The following is a 17,795-nucleotide window of genomic DNA, read 5'->3' on the forward strand; positions in this document are numbered from 1 at the left end:
TCATTGAGGCCGAGTAAATTGTCCGAAAAAGACCCGAAGTTAGCTGAATGGTTTGTTTTGGTGGAAATATATTGTTTATGAAAAACAACAAAGAATTTTCGTGAATTTTCTCCAATAATGTCTTGTGATTCTAAGAAATGTGCTGCTCGAGAGTGTACTCGAAGATCCAATGTGCATTCTGTGCCTCAAGAAGCCTTATCTATGGAGAAATTATTGAAGACATGTTTGGACAGTCTGTAAGTACTCTTTGAGCCTTCTTTGACATTCTACGGGGTGCCCCACAATGGTATACAGAAAGGGTGCAGGGAATTTCACACTTTTAATTTTTCACTTGAATTTTGTAGAGAAACATGAACAATTTTAGTATTGTTGCCTTTGCTTTCATAAAAGTTCCGGGAAGAAGACCCAACTCCTGAAGTTTTTTTTTTAATATCCCTTCTCGGGCTTAGATATTGGCTTAGGGGACAACGGGGGCAACGATGGACGGTCCATAGTTAGATATTTCATTTTCAGGTATCTACCGCCGTTTCTCAACAAATCCGGTATATATTATGCAACTAGTCGCAATGGGTGTTACTGCTCGAAATCAAAGAGCAATTGCCAGCACCTGGACGACAAGCAATCCTATCAAAGTGATTTTATAAAATTGAATCACCAAGAGGATGATGATGGGAGAATGAGGGGCTGTAGTGGGAAAAATTTCACAGAACAGAGGCAGCTGTATGAGGATATTCGTGAGAGGAGATTCAAAAGGAGTTCAAGAAGGGCCTCTTCCTCATACCAGAGCTCGGAAGATTGGTCAGATAATGCAATTCTGGACAGTGAACTGGACATTGATACAGTGTATGAGCTGTGTGAGTTCAGAGAGAGAAATCCAGATGAATGCATGAGTGCGTCAAATCGTTTGCGGTATCGCAAGAAGAATCGGAATAAATTTGGTGTAGGTCATAAATGTCTGCACAAATACCAGGTGAATGAGAAACTTCAGCCTGTGCCGAGATTAGCAAATGACCAGGGTGAGAGTTTGTGTGAAATCTGTGGTGGAATTTCAAAGTACCTGCGAGAGCATACAGTCAGTGAAATACTTGCAAGAGATCCTAATTTATGTGGCAAAAATACTCCAATTGTTGTAGTAGAAATGCCGCCAGGGCGAGGAGGAGAGAAACTTTGAATGAATTTTTAAAAGAAAAATTCATGAACTTACCCCAGGGAGCCTTGACTTGAAACTTGAAGCTGAGGAGCTGAGTTGAGGAGGGAATTATTTTTCCGGTGGAATTTCACACATTTGATGCTTGTTTGTTTGATGTGTGAGGTGGACAAGGAAAGTGCATAGACTAGCTAAATACCTCAGAAAGCTCGCCAATGTGCTAAGGTTGAAAACATTGCTTTGGGAGGATTGTTTGGGGCAATGCTGTGAATGAATTGCGTGTATTGTTGATCAGCATCGAGTCCCATATAAATAGCGCAGGCAGCCTTTGTGGGAGAACAGTCTGCAAAGGCCATCTGACCACGGAGGAGCGTTCCGAAACCTGAAAGAGGTGTGAGTGTGAATAATTTTGTGTCCAATCAACCAATAATCGCATATCGAGAGTTGAGAGTAAAAGTGATAGTTTATTTCTCTTTTTTAAAAAAAAAATATATATACATTGCACATCGTCTGTGACCAAAGACGAAGACTGTCGTGAGATAATTTCAGTTTAAAAGTGTTTAAGTGTTTAAAATTGTGAAAGATTAGAAATTGATAAAATAGAGGAGATAACAGGAAGAAAATATGCATAAATCAAACAGTTTATTTTTGTTAACAGTAATTGGATTAACACTGGGCAAAGAGTTGCGTAAGTGAACATTTTCTTTATTACACCTTTAACAGTTTTTTTTTTCCTAAATCACCATTTCTCTCAACAATTAAATATTTGTGAATAGATAGGCGTTCTGTGAAAGTTGTTAATTTGATCTTTCTCCATCTCTCCGACTCTCTGATCCCGCAATGGAAGATTTTTCGTGTATTTAATGAACAAATTTATACCATTTTAACCCCTTAGCATCGGTATGTTCGCGCGCGGTTCACCTTTTTTGATCTACTAACATTCAACGCGGAAAGTGAAAGTAAATCATCATCGCATAGCCAAGAGATGCGGATAAGGCAAAAAAAAGAAGAGATGATGATGTTGGAAAAGCCAATATCATCGTTGGAATAAAAATTCCTTCGTCTTTGCAAGATTTCATGCAAGGCAATGGAAGAGTGATGGAAAAAGTGAGGAAAAATTGGTCTTATTTAAATTTTTATTTGGTTTCTTTATTGCACTCCAGAGAAGTTGTTAGATTTTTCGTTTGAGCCGATAATTAGAGAAAATTGAAAGTAATTTATTAAATTGCAACTTCTGGTTTTGAGACTTGCAAGAGACCAGATAGAGAGAGAGTGAGAGAGGAGATAGGGTGTGCAAAAAAAAGATTTTGATCTCCTTGGGTTGCAATTTCATGTGGAGAACTGATGACATAATCTGCTGGATTGCTAAAAAGTCGGTCAAAACTCCATTAAATTCAATAATAATTTATATTTTCATTTTTCACCTCCTATATAAACATGAAATGTATGAAATCAAAAAAAACAGAATGTTAAGAAAAAAAAACTGACGACAACGCATTTTGACCAATCGTCAAATTTCTTTAACTCTTGTATTTTTTTCTGTGTCAATTGGTCACTTTATAATATTACAAAATTTCGTCAGTCTATCGATGAGGAGAGAATAATTCAGTAATATATTTTTTTTTGCCAGCGGATGGATTTAAGAGATGCCGAAGGAATGACCCCAAATTGGGACAGTGTCTCCTGCAGGCCGTCACAGATGTTCTGCCACAGATGAAAAATGGTAAATATAAAATTGCAATTTCTTTTCCGCCCATATCTATTAAATATTGCGTTTGAGACATAATGACCACGATCAAGCAACGTGAGGTGTGAGCAAAGACCATTTAAAAAGCAAATAAATGCAATAATATGAGAAAAAGTGTAGAGCTTTACGAGAAAAAGTAACGTCTGACACTCTCAATGCATTCCATGTTGAGTATGTACATTAATTTTTCTCTGGTCAAAAGTAAAAAAAAAACAATGGCAAAGGGAAATTCGCAGTGTGCTCGAATTCTCAATATTTCCATTAATTTTTCCTCGGTAGCGCAATTTTTATGAGCTTGCTGGTATATTCAGTAATCTTAAAATCTAAAATATCAGTGCCATAATTGAATTTTCAAGACACAAAAATTATGCTTAAAATAAATTTATTCTGAATTTTGTTTAATATTTGATAATAAAAAATAAATCTTGGTAAGGCATTATCTATATTAAACTAAATATTATATTTATTCTTATAAAATATTTCAGTCCGAACGCGTTCTCTGATTGGTTTGCTATTAGAAAGCTTTAAAACTCCAGCCAATCAAAGAATGCGATTGAACTAAAAAAATTGTGAGATGAAAAATTGAAACAACTAGATTAAGTGTACCAAATTCCGGCCAGCTTGCAATTCCGGCCACATTTTTATTCTTCAAATTTCCATGAATTTTTAGTTTTGCATATTATAGAGATTATACTATGCAATAAAATAACAAAAAATGTAACTTCGATAAACGAAAAGATGTTAAAAGGTCTTTGGAAGGATTCCGGAAGGGCAAGGAACTATAAGAATGAAGGTGGCCGAAATAGGCCATCAAAGCTATATCTACATTTTTATTCATTTTAAAATGGATTTAAAATGATTTTGGAGAAAATGAAGACGATAAACTGTCTACAAGGTTCCAAGTAACACTCCTTAAGAAAAATTAATAAAAAAAATCAATTTATATGAAAAATATTACATTTTGAACTTGTGACTTTGGCGCTTGCATGCAACTATGCCGAAATTTGGCACGCTTACCCTGCCTATATAATATAGGGAATACCGGGCACAATTAGGCAGCAAATGATATTTTTCTATGCTTATAATAAATATCTCAATGAACATGGGGAGGGATGTTTTTATAAATAAATAATAATTTGTTCAATATTCCTTCTAAGGCAAACTAAAACATCCCACTGACTGTCTAATTCTACCCCTAGATAATTCTGCCTCGGCCTCCTTGATAGGGGGAACTTGGTCAAAATTAGCCAGGAGTCAAGGGGGTAATAACTGAGCTAAAAAATTGGTCTGTATTCACATATTCACTTTTTTGTATGGAGAAACATAAAAATACTCACTACTCACATATTTACCTAAAAGTGAGTATATATTCACTAAAAAGTGAATATCGACGACTCAGAATATAAATCGAACAACTCGATTTTTTACAAAAATTGTTTTATTCGAATTTTGGATACTTTTTTATACCCTCTACTTTCCCTGTGAATATTACACTTGAAAGATAATTATTTTCAAAGTTATAGAGATTTTAAATCTCAGCCAGGAGTGGAATTAGACAGTGTGATTTTATAGGTTGTCTTACAATGAAGATTAAGCAAATCACTATTTATTTAGAGTAAACATCAACAATCCCTCCCAATTTATTCATTGAAATATTTGCTGTTTGATTCATTTTTTTTTCAAAATTAATGGGCGAAACTGGGGCAGCAGTAAACACAGGTTAAATGTAAGCACTGATTTTTTTTTTAAATGAAGTTAAATGTTAGACTTCAGTGGACGACGTGGACGAGGTCTATATGAATTTATAGATACGAGTAGTGTATACATAAATATATCACTGTTTTGTGCTACCCCATATTTACTACTGCTCAGTCTCCCCACGCAAAGAAAAATTTCATATGTAATAATAATTTCAAAATTTACGAGGCAATTAAAGCTTAAGGTGGCGAAAAGTACTTTACCCTGCGTTTGTTTAAAGATTTTTTTTATATTCTCTGGTATTGTATTCGATTATTTGTATATTAAATAGTTGAAAAGTTTTGCACAGCGCACAATAACTTTTGTTTAGTAAACATATTATTGACATGTCAATGAGAATGAGTGAGATCTAGATCCAGTCATCTCGCTCCCTCTCATGAGAAATTTTGAAAACATGTTTACAAACAAAAGTTATTGTGCGTTTGACATTTTATTGAAGTGAATTTGGGACCGTAAACAGAATTTAGAAGCTTACGGATTTATTTATTTATTTAAATTAGTTTAGGTTTGAATGAATTAGATTTTTAGTTTATTTCAAAGACACCAAAGCTTGTAATAAATTTTAAGATTGATACATGGTCTTGAAAATATGTTGTAATTTATTTGTCCTTGTAAATGGTGCTAGCACTACAACGGCTGTTTAGGTTGAAAACCAGTCTGAAAAATTTTTTCGCTCCAACGAAACCCTGAAAATTCTGACCCGTCTCCCCTATTCCCAAATAAAAAAATGGCAATTGTCGGTAAAATACAGAAAATTTTCTTTAAAATTCTAATTTATTTATCAGTAAAAATAAATAAAGATGATCGTGGTAAAACTCTAATCCTCTTTATTTTCTCTTTTTCAACATTCCCACAATAATTTCAGTATTATTTGAATACTTAATGTCTTAAATACTTACAGTTCCAATATCATTTTTTTAGTTACCAAATTTAATGAAATACTGCTCAATTAATCGCCATTGGAATAGACTTTTAATTTACGATTAATTTCCAGCTAGAATATGTTATATCTTATCCGAATTGGATATTAAATGGGCCCTTTTAAAGTTTTTTTTTAACTTAAAAAATTAAAAATCATTTCACTAATTTAATGTTCTTAGAAAATTATATTAATATGGCATCATTCTTTGGCAGTATTAAGGGGTTGCGTGGGTGACGAAGACCAAAAAAACAACATAAATCATCTTATATTTTCCAAAATGTTAAAAATAATAATTTAATTCAAGCTCTTAGACTAGGCTAGGCATATCAAAGTAGTGGAAGCTTTCAGACTTCGCATACACTCTGGATCAGGATTCAATCATTTTATTTTTTTTCCGATATTCCTTTAAGGGGTTACGTGGGTCAAAAAGACTGGAAGTCACTATATTTTCTATATTTTTATTTAACATAATACTTTTTTTTATTTTAATTGAGCTATTATATTTAATTAAGCTAATTTATTAGGGCTATATTTTTCAAGATTTCCATTTAAAAACTTAGTCGTTTGAATATATTTTCGGAGGCCTGTTTGGAAAAAACTTATATTGCAGTATAGTCACGATGACCCAAAGTAAATAAAACAGAAGTCAAGAAACAAAATATTTCCTATCAGTTTATAAGTTAACTCGTACTAGACGAAAGATTTTTGAAAAAATAAAATAAAATTGTATTTTTGGGAAAATCTTATACAAAAATTACCATTTTTATGCTTTACACCACGTTTTGTATTGTAAAATGAATTTAAATCAAGCAAACAAAAAATCTTTCATCCAAGTACGAATTTAACTCATAAGTTAATAGAAAATATAATTTGTTTTTTAAGTAATCGTATCTACCCCGTAAAGTATGTCTTTTTTTCAAAAAAGATCTCTGAATTTCATGCCCGAACGGCTGGAATTTTAAAATTTATAAACAAAAATGTCACAAAATATCGTTTAGTTGTATTTTTATATACTTAACCATCTAACAGTTACCAAGTGCCAAAGCTCTTATCGAAAACACACTTTTACTGCATTTAAATTTCAATTTACTTTCAGAAGAAATGTCAGTAAGATTATAACGAAATGAACAAAAGCAATTTTTAATTAATAGAAATGTTGTAAGCGCAGCAGCTATTGACACTTTAAGAACTCGTGTCAGGACCTATTGACACCACTCTGTACCATATAAAATACAACATTTGAGCACTTTTTAATGGAAAAACGTAGATTAATGAGAAAACGTCATATTAACTTACATTTTATTAGATAGAATAAATAAATTTCCAAATTTTGACAAAAGTGCCAAAAGGGGTTCCCTGTCGAAGAGGTGTTCATTTGACCCTAAATGTGATTTTGATGATGACCGTCTTTAGACGGCCTTACCTGATATGGGATTCAGACACTTGAAAACTTCCATTACACATCTTTTTGATTTTGTTGAAAAATATATTTGAAGAAAATATGCTGTTTTTTAAACCTATTGACCCATGTAATCCCTTAATTAACCCAACCCCTTACAGGTGTTCCCATTTGAATTAGCACCAGTAGTGCCTTTTTTCGACGGATCTGGCTATTCGAGCACCTCGTCATTTAGGGATAGTTTTTGTAAGAGAGAATTCTTCATTCTTATGGTGACTTGTGATAGTTTTTAGAAGTGTTAAATGATGAGGTAGACTTCGTAATATTCTGTGCTACTCTAGTAGAATACAAAATCACCTACCTATTAGATCGAGAATGCTAATAAGTATTTTGATAATTAATAAATTGTAGTCTGAGTGAAACCAAAATTAATTTTTTTCTTTTTTTTTGTATTTAATATATAGATTCTCTTATGACTTTGCCGATAATTTCAAGGCCTTTTAAAGAATATTTAAATTCTACTACAGTGAAAAAAGAACAACGAAAAAAGAAGATAGCTCTCGAAGATGGTGAAAAGGGAAAAGAATAGAAGTATTTTTTATTTAAACTCAAAAAAATATATTTATGGAGGGAGTAAGAGCTAGAGAATCATAATTTTACTTGAAAGTTTAATAATTTTAATTTCAAGATACCAAGTTGATATCTCTCATCGTTTAGCCAGCCCTTAGCTCAGTTTCTGAAAAAAGTGTAAAATATATCTCTTTCTGAAAATCTTGAAATATGATAGCTGACGTAAAATTTAAAAATTATGTATTACTCTCTTTTTGGAGTTGGAGCAATAAACGTAAGAAAGATCAGCATAAATGGAATAACAATAAAAAGAGAAGTGAGTGAATCGCGTCCCGCACTTCTATTTGGTTGTAGCTCTCTCGGGGCATCGAAGAGCAAAAAGAAGCAAGCAAAAAAGAGTCAAGTTGAAGGTTGATGATGATGTGAGATTTGTTAATGTTATTTGCACACATGCATTGCAAAATGTGTTAATTTTGTATGAAGACATGAAAATTTACTGGAGCAGGAAAAATCCTTCAAGTGTTTTCGAAAGAATCTGCCTAAATTGGCGAATGTTGTTGCATTTACAATAAATTAAAATAATGTCATTAATATTCAAGGTTTAGTCAAAAATTTTAATAATGCTTTCAGCTTAGTTTAGAAAATGATCAAGGATTTACATATTCTATTGACATATAGTTTATTTGCAAAAATTCAATGGGAAAATTGAAATTTTAAAAGGCACATGCAGTGATTTATATGTGAAATTAGTAAAATTTATTAGGTATTTTGAAATATTATATGATCGAAAGGGAAACTGGTTTAACTCAGGAAATAAACCATTAACAGATAATTTATTGAATGTTCATTCAATAACTGAAATTGCCCAAAATTCTTTATTTCAAAATTGAGATGAAAATTTTCTGGAAAGTTATTCATTACTGCCTTGGGAAGTGATAAATTTCCAAACGACCTTTCAGATTACGATTGAATGACCAGACCAAAAATTAATTCTTAAGCATCCCTGAGTTGTTCCAAGATCAATTTTAAGAGTGCTTTGAATTCAGTGATCTGTTCAGGAAAAATATTGTAATTTATGTGGACAACACTGACGAAGATAATGAACTTTTAAAAAAGCGAGAGAAAAGAGATTCCTCGTGGTCAGACTCAGTGCACTGACACAGGGAGATGAGGAATGGAAAAACACCACTTTTAAAGTTACAAATTATTACGAGAGATCATAGTTATTACTTATAATTTCTTTCATAATCACAGCTACTGTGTTGGCGCAATTCAGTTAACCATTTCCAAGCGCGATCGCATTCACAGGATATACGATTTATAATATCCCTGATTCTGAAAAAGGTCAGGCACAAAAATTTATTGAACCAGATAATTAGGTCGTAGTTTTAGTTTCAATTTTATAAACAGTTTTTTGTTCGATTTTGTTCAATAGCTTCTATAAATAAGAGCCGTTACAAAATGGAATAAAACTAAACATTTGTGGTCAGTATTTAGACAAATTTTGTTTACAAAAAAATCGCTTAGCTTAGACCTTTTAAGTGTTTTAATTAGTAAAAAATCTTATTTGTTCACTGACTAAATATGAATTTGACGAGAACATTTTTTTTTTGTTTTTTAATGGCCAAATTTCAATTTTTTACACATTAAATTTTAAACAAAATTATCATTAATTTTATTGCAGTTTAAAAATCAGGGATGGAATGATGACTTTTCGATACTATGGAATCGATAGTATCTGTAACTTATATCATTTAAAATTTTTAGAATCGATAGTCGATACCATCGAAAAAAATTATCATTTTAGTCCTGGCTTACACCATTCTGTTGCAATTGTTCTATGATATTTTGTAAATTATTATTGGCTTCGTTTTTTTCTTGTTGTGCGTATTTGACACTATGCCTCAAAACTCTCATTTAAATTTATAAATTTATAGCTGTTTACGAGCTATTACATTTTAATTAAAGTCTCTTCTCAAGGTGTGCACGTAATCCAATGTAATACAATATGTATCTCTTTCAGTGTATCAAACAAACATTTTTGGAAACCAATTATAGAAATCATTATTTTCATTTACCACATCGAAAGCTTCCGTATCAGAGTTTCTTTCTCTTTTTCGTTTCCAACCAAGACATTATTATCTAATTTTTATTTAATATATTTCGTTGTTTATTTTTTATGTCCTTACGATTGGAGACCTTTCAAAAACATATTATACTTCCATAAATTTAGTAAAGTTTTTTTTTAGAAACATCGATTTTATTTTTTTCAAAAAATATAGGGGAAACTGGGGCACCACCAAACATGAGGTAGCACCAAACACTAATTTTTATTTCTAAACTACTTGGACTATCTCGATCATTTCGTCAGTGGATAAGCATCCCTATAATATACCTACAAATTTCTATAAACCTTGTCCTTTGAAGTTGAATATCTGATTAAAAAATCGCAGTGTTTGTTGCTATTCCTGTGTTTGGTGGTGCCCCAGTTTCCCCTATATTATAAATTAATATAAAGCATTTCACGGTGACACTGAGGTTTCCTCTTGGAGGGTGGTTATCATACTTGATTTTTGTGGTGTCATAAATCTTGAAATTGTCCAGTAAATTATTGAGAGTATTAAAAAAATGCATTATTGAAAAAAGTTGCATTAGATAGGGTGTACAAATGATGAGTGAAAATGAAATTTAGTCAAAATATAAAACGGAAATCATAAAAATGCATAAAAATAGTGCACTATTCTATCCTTAGGTAAAGTAAAGAATTTATGGCTCCGGCACACCTTTAGATCAGGAAAATTTCATGAAGTCGAAATTCCAATCCTTTTCTTTTTCACATGCTTTGCATATGTCTATCTCAATCCCTCGCACTCTTCTTCTTTTAATCATCACTCCAAATTTAATTTAGATCAATCGAATTTGGTATGCGAAAGAATGAGATAGTCTTATGCAAAATACGTGAGAATGAAAGGGATTCGAATTTCGACTTCATGAAATTTTCCTGATCTAAAAGGTGTGCTAAAGCCATTATGAACCATTTTGTCATTTTTGATTTTATTTTAAGGGCTTTATCATTTTTTATATTTTTTTATAGCTCCGACACACTTTTCAGATCAGGAAATTTTGATTTTGAAAAAATTATAGCCTGATTTTTTATATTTTAATTCTTCTACAAAGTTTCAAGGATTGTTATCCTCTATTAGGTATCAAATTCACAGGTAATATCACGTATAGGTGGGAGAAAATGATTACTGTGCATTTGGGCTACATAAAAAATCAAGAACTTAGAGATCAGAGATCACTATTCACAGAATGATTCTGTGTCAGTTATTTCAATTGAATGGGAATCTTAAAGATCACAGGTCAGGAACTTTGAAATCACCATTCAATTTAAATGACTGACACAGAATCATTCTGTGTCAGTCCAAGTGCAATGTAAACATTTCTCACATGTTACGTGATTTTTCCTGTGAATTCAATACGAGATGAAGAGGAAAATCCTCGAAACATTGTAGAATAATAAAAGAGCAAATTTAGACAGAGAATTTTGTAGAAATATAATAAAACAGTAAGGTAAGAGAAGTATATATCGGCCATGTACCTTGTATCGGCCAGCTTGTAGAAGATATCGGCCACCAAGACAAAAATGAATATTTAAAAATTACTAACTACGTTTTACCAATTATCTAATACAAAATATATTACGTTTGTTCATATATGATCTTCTGAATTAAGTTTTTCGTCGACTTTTTAACAAAATATAAATATTCATCTAATTAATTGAATCACTGTGTCAGAGTCTTAATCAAAAAGTAGCCATTTCTCAAATTCTTATGATTTTATACTAGAATTTCAGTGACACAAAATAAGGAATTATACCTTATTTAAATTATTTACGAAAATGTCTGAATGTAAAAAATACTACTCAATTATTCTACTTTTAGTATCAGAACACTTTTTAATTGTCTCGCTACGCATAATTAGAATTAATTTGTTAATTGAGAGGAAGTACGTTTTGTTCCAAGTACAAAGCTCACCGGCCATTTTTCATCGCATTTCGATGTCATTTTCGCGTGCAGTTGAGGTTATGTCGGTAATGTTTTTGTTGTGAAAAAGGATTTCCTCAGTGTGAATTTCGCATTTTATCAATGTTAAACATCTTGAAGGAGGTCTTTTAGAAACTGCAATATCAGAGAAAAGATTGAAAAATGTGCTGGATGTCATGACGGCACGAGAATCTTCTTGAAAATGATTGCAAAGTATGGAGTGTCCAGAATGATCCTGAATGATAAACTTTCCGGAAGGCATTCAAAAGGGAAATCACTGGTAAGCTTGTACTACGTAAGCTTGTGAACCGAAGGATCGTGAATCAAGCCGAAACTTGATTTCTTATCCTTAAGTCCGAAATCCAGGATTGGATCAAAAATATGGTGAAAATGAGAAGATGCAGACAACCTTCACCAAAAATCTCTCTGGAAAGTGCTAAAAAGTGGTCCTGATGGTTGGGTTCTGGTAAGGGGTGGATGTCAGAGAGTGTTTCTTCGAGTACAACGTGATCAATTAGAAAAATATTCAAATTTATGATATTTTTTTTGGGTTTTATTTTCCGGCCGATGCCTGCTACACTCCTGGCCGATATCTTCCTCATCTGCTTTTATATGGCCGATGCAATATGCGCAGTGCATGATTGCAATTTTACCATTTTTTTTAACTAATTTCTCTAAATAGTAAGAAATCAAATGTTGATATATAGATAAATGTAATACTGGAGTTCCAATTGGCATATTTTAGAATGTCAAAAACTGGTTTAGATCATTTATTTTAAGCGAATTATGGAGTATTTTTCTTAACTGGCCGATACATACTTCCCTTACCTTATCTCCGGTTATGTCACAAAATTTGTATTCAAAATCAAGTTTTGAATTTTGATTTCATGAAATCTTCCTGATAATATTCAAGAGGTATGTCGAACGTATTATACCTATTATACTAACAAAAATGTATTTTTTACTGATCAAAACTGAATTTCTGACAGTTTTGAATTATTTACTAGGCAATTGTTTTTTCTTTGCGGCCTTTTCAACCTTATCTGCTAATTTTCTTACCAAAAATGTTTTTCTCATAAAAAATCAGCCACTTTGAGCCACACCAATTGAGGCATATTTACAAAAAACAGTTTTGGTATAAAGAGTTCAGAACACAGATCAGAGTGCCATTGATCAAAAGTCTGAAGAATAGTTACCTTTATTATAAAGCAATGCTAAATGTAGGATTAAATGGAGTAATTCGTAATAATTTCTAAGTCGGGATCACTGTTTCAGTTCAGATAGGCAAAAGAAAAAAAAAACAGGAAGTGTCCTTGCTTTTACTTCTTTGTGGTTCTTTTTTCTCTACCCTCTATCTTAAAACTATGAGGAAATTTCAAAATTCCGAATTATAAATTATTAGGAATTATCCCATTTCACCTTATCACAGATGCACTATGTGATTGGACGCTGTTTAGAGGTGGCTCAAATACTCTCTAGGTCGTTGAGCTACCTCTAAATAGCGTTCGATCATTATAGTCCGAAAAAAAACTTTCTTGTATCATCATGTAGAACATCCTGAAATTAGTGACATTTTTTCCTCTTTGAAGTCACCCTTTAGTGCACCTATAGTATACACATTATCTGTGGAGTATATACCACGCCTTCAGGCCGTCTTGGCGGTTAAGATAGAACCGATATAACAATAGGAATGAGTAATGCATAACAAGAGTTTCAGACTTAAGATTTAGTCCGATACCCAAAAATTTTAAAATTTTTAATAACAAGAAATTTTAATTCTTTTTCAAAATTCAGTGAATAATGTACTTAATGTACAATCTTAAGAACAAATTTTCAAAAAAAAAACTTAACTTGTAAGAAATTAGATATATCAAGCCTTATGGCTAAACCTTAAGTTTGAAGACCGAATTATGGGTCAATTGAACCTATTTTAATGGTCTGAATAAATCTTCACTAAATAAACCTGAAACTTGTAAAGGCCATGGTATATATAGGATGTACTCTCAGTGGGGTCCTGGTTAAAATCCCGAAAGCTAAAATCCAGAATTCTTAAAAGTGTCATAGCTACTCCCATGATTGCGCTCGCGCTTGTTGGATGTAAATAGAAATTTTCTGTGTTTTGAAAAATTATTCCACACGTCATCTTCCAATTAATTTCGACTCTTTTATTATTCTGACCATTCGGGATTTTAGCTTTCAGAATGTTGGCTGGCACCGCTCTTAGGATTTATTACAAAGCAAAATACACATAAAGTTTTACGATGAATTACGTTTACAATAATAAAACAAAATACTGGATAAAAGTGACAATTTTATTTAGTGGATTTCTTTCAAATATTAGACTATTTTTGTCTTTCAAATGATCAGAACAATTTTTATCACATGAAACAGATTTCATAAGGATTATAATAGGTAGATGCTTATCCATTTCTACATTTAGAAAAAAGAGGGTGCGATTAACTTTTTTTCCTCATAACTTTAACACTTTTTAGGTGTAAAAATATATCAACATTTTTTAATGTTAATTTTACGCCTTTTTAAGGGTAAAATTAACATGAAAAAGGGTAACTTTAACCCCCAATACACCTAAAAAGGGTAATATTTACACCGATTTTGGATCAATACTGCAGGGTAAAATTAACATTTCCGTAATGTTATTTTAACTTTTTCGGATTTCTCTCAGTGTATCTCTCATCCAATAAACCATTGTGTTTTTTCTTTTACTAGGCCTTGTAAAAATAATTAAAATATCGATCTTTCATCAAAAAATTTCTAAATTTCTAAGATTGGTCTAAGGATATTATATAAGATTAAGCTCTCTAAAATTTGAAAATTTCTGAAAAGTTTGATTTTTCAAAATCCCTTGAAAGAAAGGTTTGTCACTTGTTTGCTAAAAAAAATCGCCAAAATGTTTCATAACAGGAGCAGTTTTGTTAAACCTGCGGTTAATGGATATTGTTAAAAAATAAACATTTTCTTTTCTATTTAGTAAAAAAAATATCAAATTGGGAAAAGAACATCTCTTTAACGTCCAAATTGGCTGCGTGACAAACCTTTTTCCTTCGGAATATCGTCGGTTGGGTGAGCAACTATATGTTGTGTGCTTTTCATTTTAATTTGCGTTATTTTCAAGATACTGATGCAAAGCAAATGCAGATAACACTTGCTGATCCAACCAACGATATAAGTTTCTAAACAAACCTAAAGAATCACCCTTCCTATGAGGTTTAACAAGATTATCAATAGCTTTTTTCTCTTGCATCTCGCTGTACAAGTCTTGGGAAATTTTTTAGAGTCACAGAGTGCAAGTATATTATGTTAGAGAATAATCCTTTATGTAAGAACTTCCTGGATGATATGAATCCCGGAATATTTAAAGACGTTGGCATGTCTTGATATTTAGTTAATGAAAAAGAGTATTTATAGCAGCTTTGCATTATACACATTGCAATGCGAGGGAAAAAGTTGTAGTCATAATTAAAGGAATATTATTAGGTAATGATGAGTGTGTCAGTTGTACAGATTATTGCTGGTGTTGAGTGTGATAAAATATAATGATGGAGAAAGAGCACATAACAATTTATTTGCAAGGACAAGCATCACTAGTTGCGACCATTTGTGAGTGAACTTTCGTGAAGAATGGGTGTTGCAATGAAAATTGCTGAAGATGCTTGCGTTTTTGGGTGAAGAAACTCTACTTTTAAGCCACTCCAAAATGTTGTGTAATGTATTGGTAGAGGTACAAAAATTGGGTACTTTTTCAACTCTTGGTCATATCCTCCTTTTTGCATTAGAAAAATTATTGAGCTCTCGCATGCCATTGAAATGTACTTTCTATTCATCCAAACACTGCCGCCCTTTGGAAAATTGATTAGATTTTTTTTTATTACAATATATAAAACATTTTTCCTCTTGCCACTCTGTAATGATAAATTGCCCGGTGGATGTTAAATACCATATTTTACAATGTTTTTCTATGAATTAAGTGTGTGTAATTTTATGGGAAAGAGATAAGTATGTTGCTCAATGTAGGTATTATTTCTTCTGCAGGATTGCCGGACTTTGGTATACCTTCAATTGATCCATTGGCCATCAATTCTCTAACCATTCAACAAGGCAAGAATTCTCCCATTAATCTGAAGCAGGACTTTAAGAATATCCACCTGTCTGGTATCTCGGAAACCCGGCTGACTAAGTACAATCCGGATCTCAATAATTACATCCTCCGATGCGATGGTCTGACACCAAGAGTGGATTTTGTGGGTGATTACACGATGGACGGACGAATTCTGCTGTTGCCAATTACGGGGAAGGGCAAGGCAAATATTACGATGGTGGGCCTGAAGACTGTACATGAACTCATTGGGGAGCCCATCAAGAAGAAAGGCGAGGTGTACATACGATTCAAGGAATACCACATAAAATTGCTGCCAAAACGGGTTTACCTCCACTTTGAGAATCTCTTCAATGGTGACAAAGTGCTGGGTGAAAATATGAATAGATTTATGAATGAGAATTGGGAGTTGATCTTCAATGAACTCAAAGGGGGCTATGAAGATACCTTTAGTTACGTCTTCAAGGATGTTACCAATAAAATATTCACCAAAGTACCAATGAATAAAATATTCCTCCTCGACGAGTGACCCTGGGGGGATCAATAACTTTGTTTTTTAGTTGTAATAAAAGACAAAATAAATTTTTGGTTTAGTAGAAAGTAGAAAAAATATTTTGTAAGGATATTCTTTTGTATATACTGTGCTTGTTTGAAGTATGTCAATAAAGTCGCTAAATTAATATGATAGTTTATTCAATATTATCAGCAATGCTATCAATAATATATATTTTTTTTACTTTTTTTTATCAAAAAATTTTTTTCAAGGGGGAGATATTAGGGTGAAAATGTGTACACCACTTCCAGGTACTTCCACTTTATAGGGAATAGCCCTTCGCACTTCCAAAACTTCGCAACACTCTCAAAAATGCTGAAATACAGCACTTCCTGCACTTCATCCACTTCTTACACTTAGTAATCAATTTATTTAATCTGATGAGAAATCTAATTAAGAAAACTTTAAAATATTTGAATTTCTAGCGACAGATATTCTTGCGTACTTTCAATTTAATATTATCTGTGTTTTACGAAGGGGTATCAACATATTTCGGATTTTCATAAGAGACCAGTAAAACTACTTTTGGAAAAGATAGTTTTTAACAAATGTTTTGTTGTTTTAGTAACTATTGAAACTGTGTTGGAAAGTCTGTAAGAGACCAAAAGTACGAGTACAACAACTAATTTAGCACTTTAGAAGTGTCTTCACTTTTTATTAAACTTGATTCTCTCTTGGCTCCAAAATCCTTTAAAATTAAAACATTTTGCATTCTTGGGAAAGGTTTTTAATGATTGCTAATTAACTTTTGCCACAAGCTTGGCTATTTTTTGCAGGACCTTTTCCGTTATTGTTGTATTAGAGATATTTTTCATCACCTGTCATCAATCCAGATTCAGAAAAGAATCTTTATCGCAATATAACAGGAGAAATATAGTCACATTTATATAGTTCCTTTTATTCCTTTCAGTGAAAAATGTGGTACCTATGTAGCTAGTTTTTAACTCTTTCCGGACCGCAGCATATGCTGCAAGCCAATTTCACAATTTTTTAATCAAAAATATCTAAGCTCAGGAATTAATTGAGGTCCTACAAAAAATATCTTACATTTGGACATCCTTATAGTTTGTAATCATCCAAAAGAATTGAATTTTTCTCAGTTCTGAATAATTGAAAAACACTTTTTTCACTGAATATTCATATGCTGCTTTGGGTACTCAGAGTCCCAAAAGAGACGAAAGAGTTAAACACATCCAAGCTTTTCGAAAAATAGCAAAATACGATCGAATTATTATTTTCCAACATTTTAATGTTCAACGCACAATAAATTTTGTTTTGTAAATATGTTCTTGACATTTTAATAAGAGTGAATGAAATAGAGAACTAGTCATCTCGCTCTCTCTCATAGGAAATTTTGAAAACATGTTTACAAAGAAAAGTTATTGTGCGTTGGTCATAATAATCTCTTCAATTGTTATCGGAAAATTTTCTTCCACTAGGAAACTCACAATTACAATCTAATTAATATTTCGAAGAATAAATAATAATATAATAGTAATAATAAATTTATTCAATCTCTACATTTCCCCCCATACCATG

The 17,795-nt window shown here is 32.1% G+C and overlaps 1 protein-coding gene across 2 annotated transcripts; it reads left to right on the plus strand.

The window, feature by feature from the left end:
- Positions 1–2: 2 nt before the first annotated feature.
- On the plus strand, positions 3–16,383 carry LOC129809410 (protein takeout). Of its 2 annotated transcripts, XM_055859224.1 has the most exons (4): positions 3–236; positions 514–1,835; positions 2,778–2,870; positions 15,640–16,383. In XM_055859224.1, the coding sequence occupies exons 2-4, from the start codon at positions 1,772–1,774 to the stop codon at positions 16,230–16,232; spliced, it is 750 nt and encodes a 249-aa protein (XP_055715199.1). In that variant the 5' UTR covers positions 3–236; positions 514–1,771; the 3' UTR covers positions 16,233–16,383. The 2 variants fall into 2 exon arrangements, with proteins under 2 accessions (XP_055715199.1, XP_055715195.1); XM_055859220.1 differs by lacking the exons at positions 2,778–2,870; positions 15,640–16,383 and having other exon boundaries at positions 32–236; positions 514–1,773.
- Positions 16,384–17,795: the final 1,412 nt, after the last annotated feature.

The sequence above is a fragment of the Phlebotomus papatasi genome, chromosome 1 (assembly GCF_024763615.1).
Source record: "Phlebotomus papatasi isolate M1 chromosome 1, Ppap_2.1, whole genome shotgun sequence".
In the NCBI taxonomy this organism is placed as follows: Eukaryota; Metazoa; Arthropoda; class Insecta; order Diptera; family Psychodidae; genus Phlebotomus; species Phlebotomus papatasi.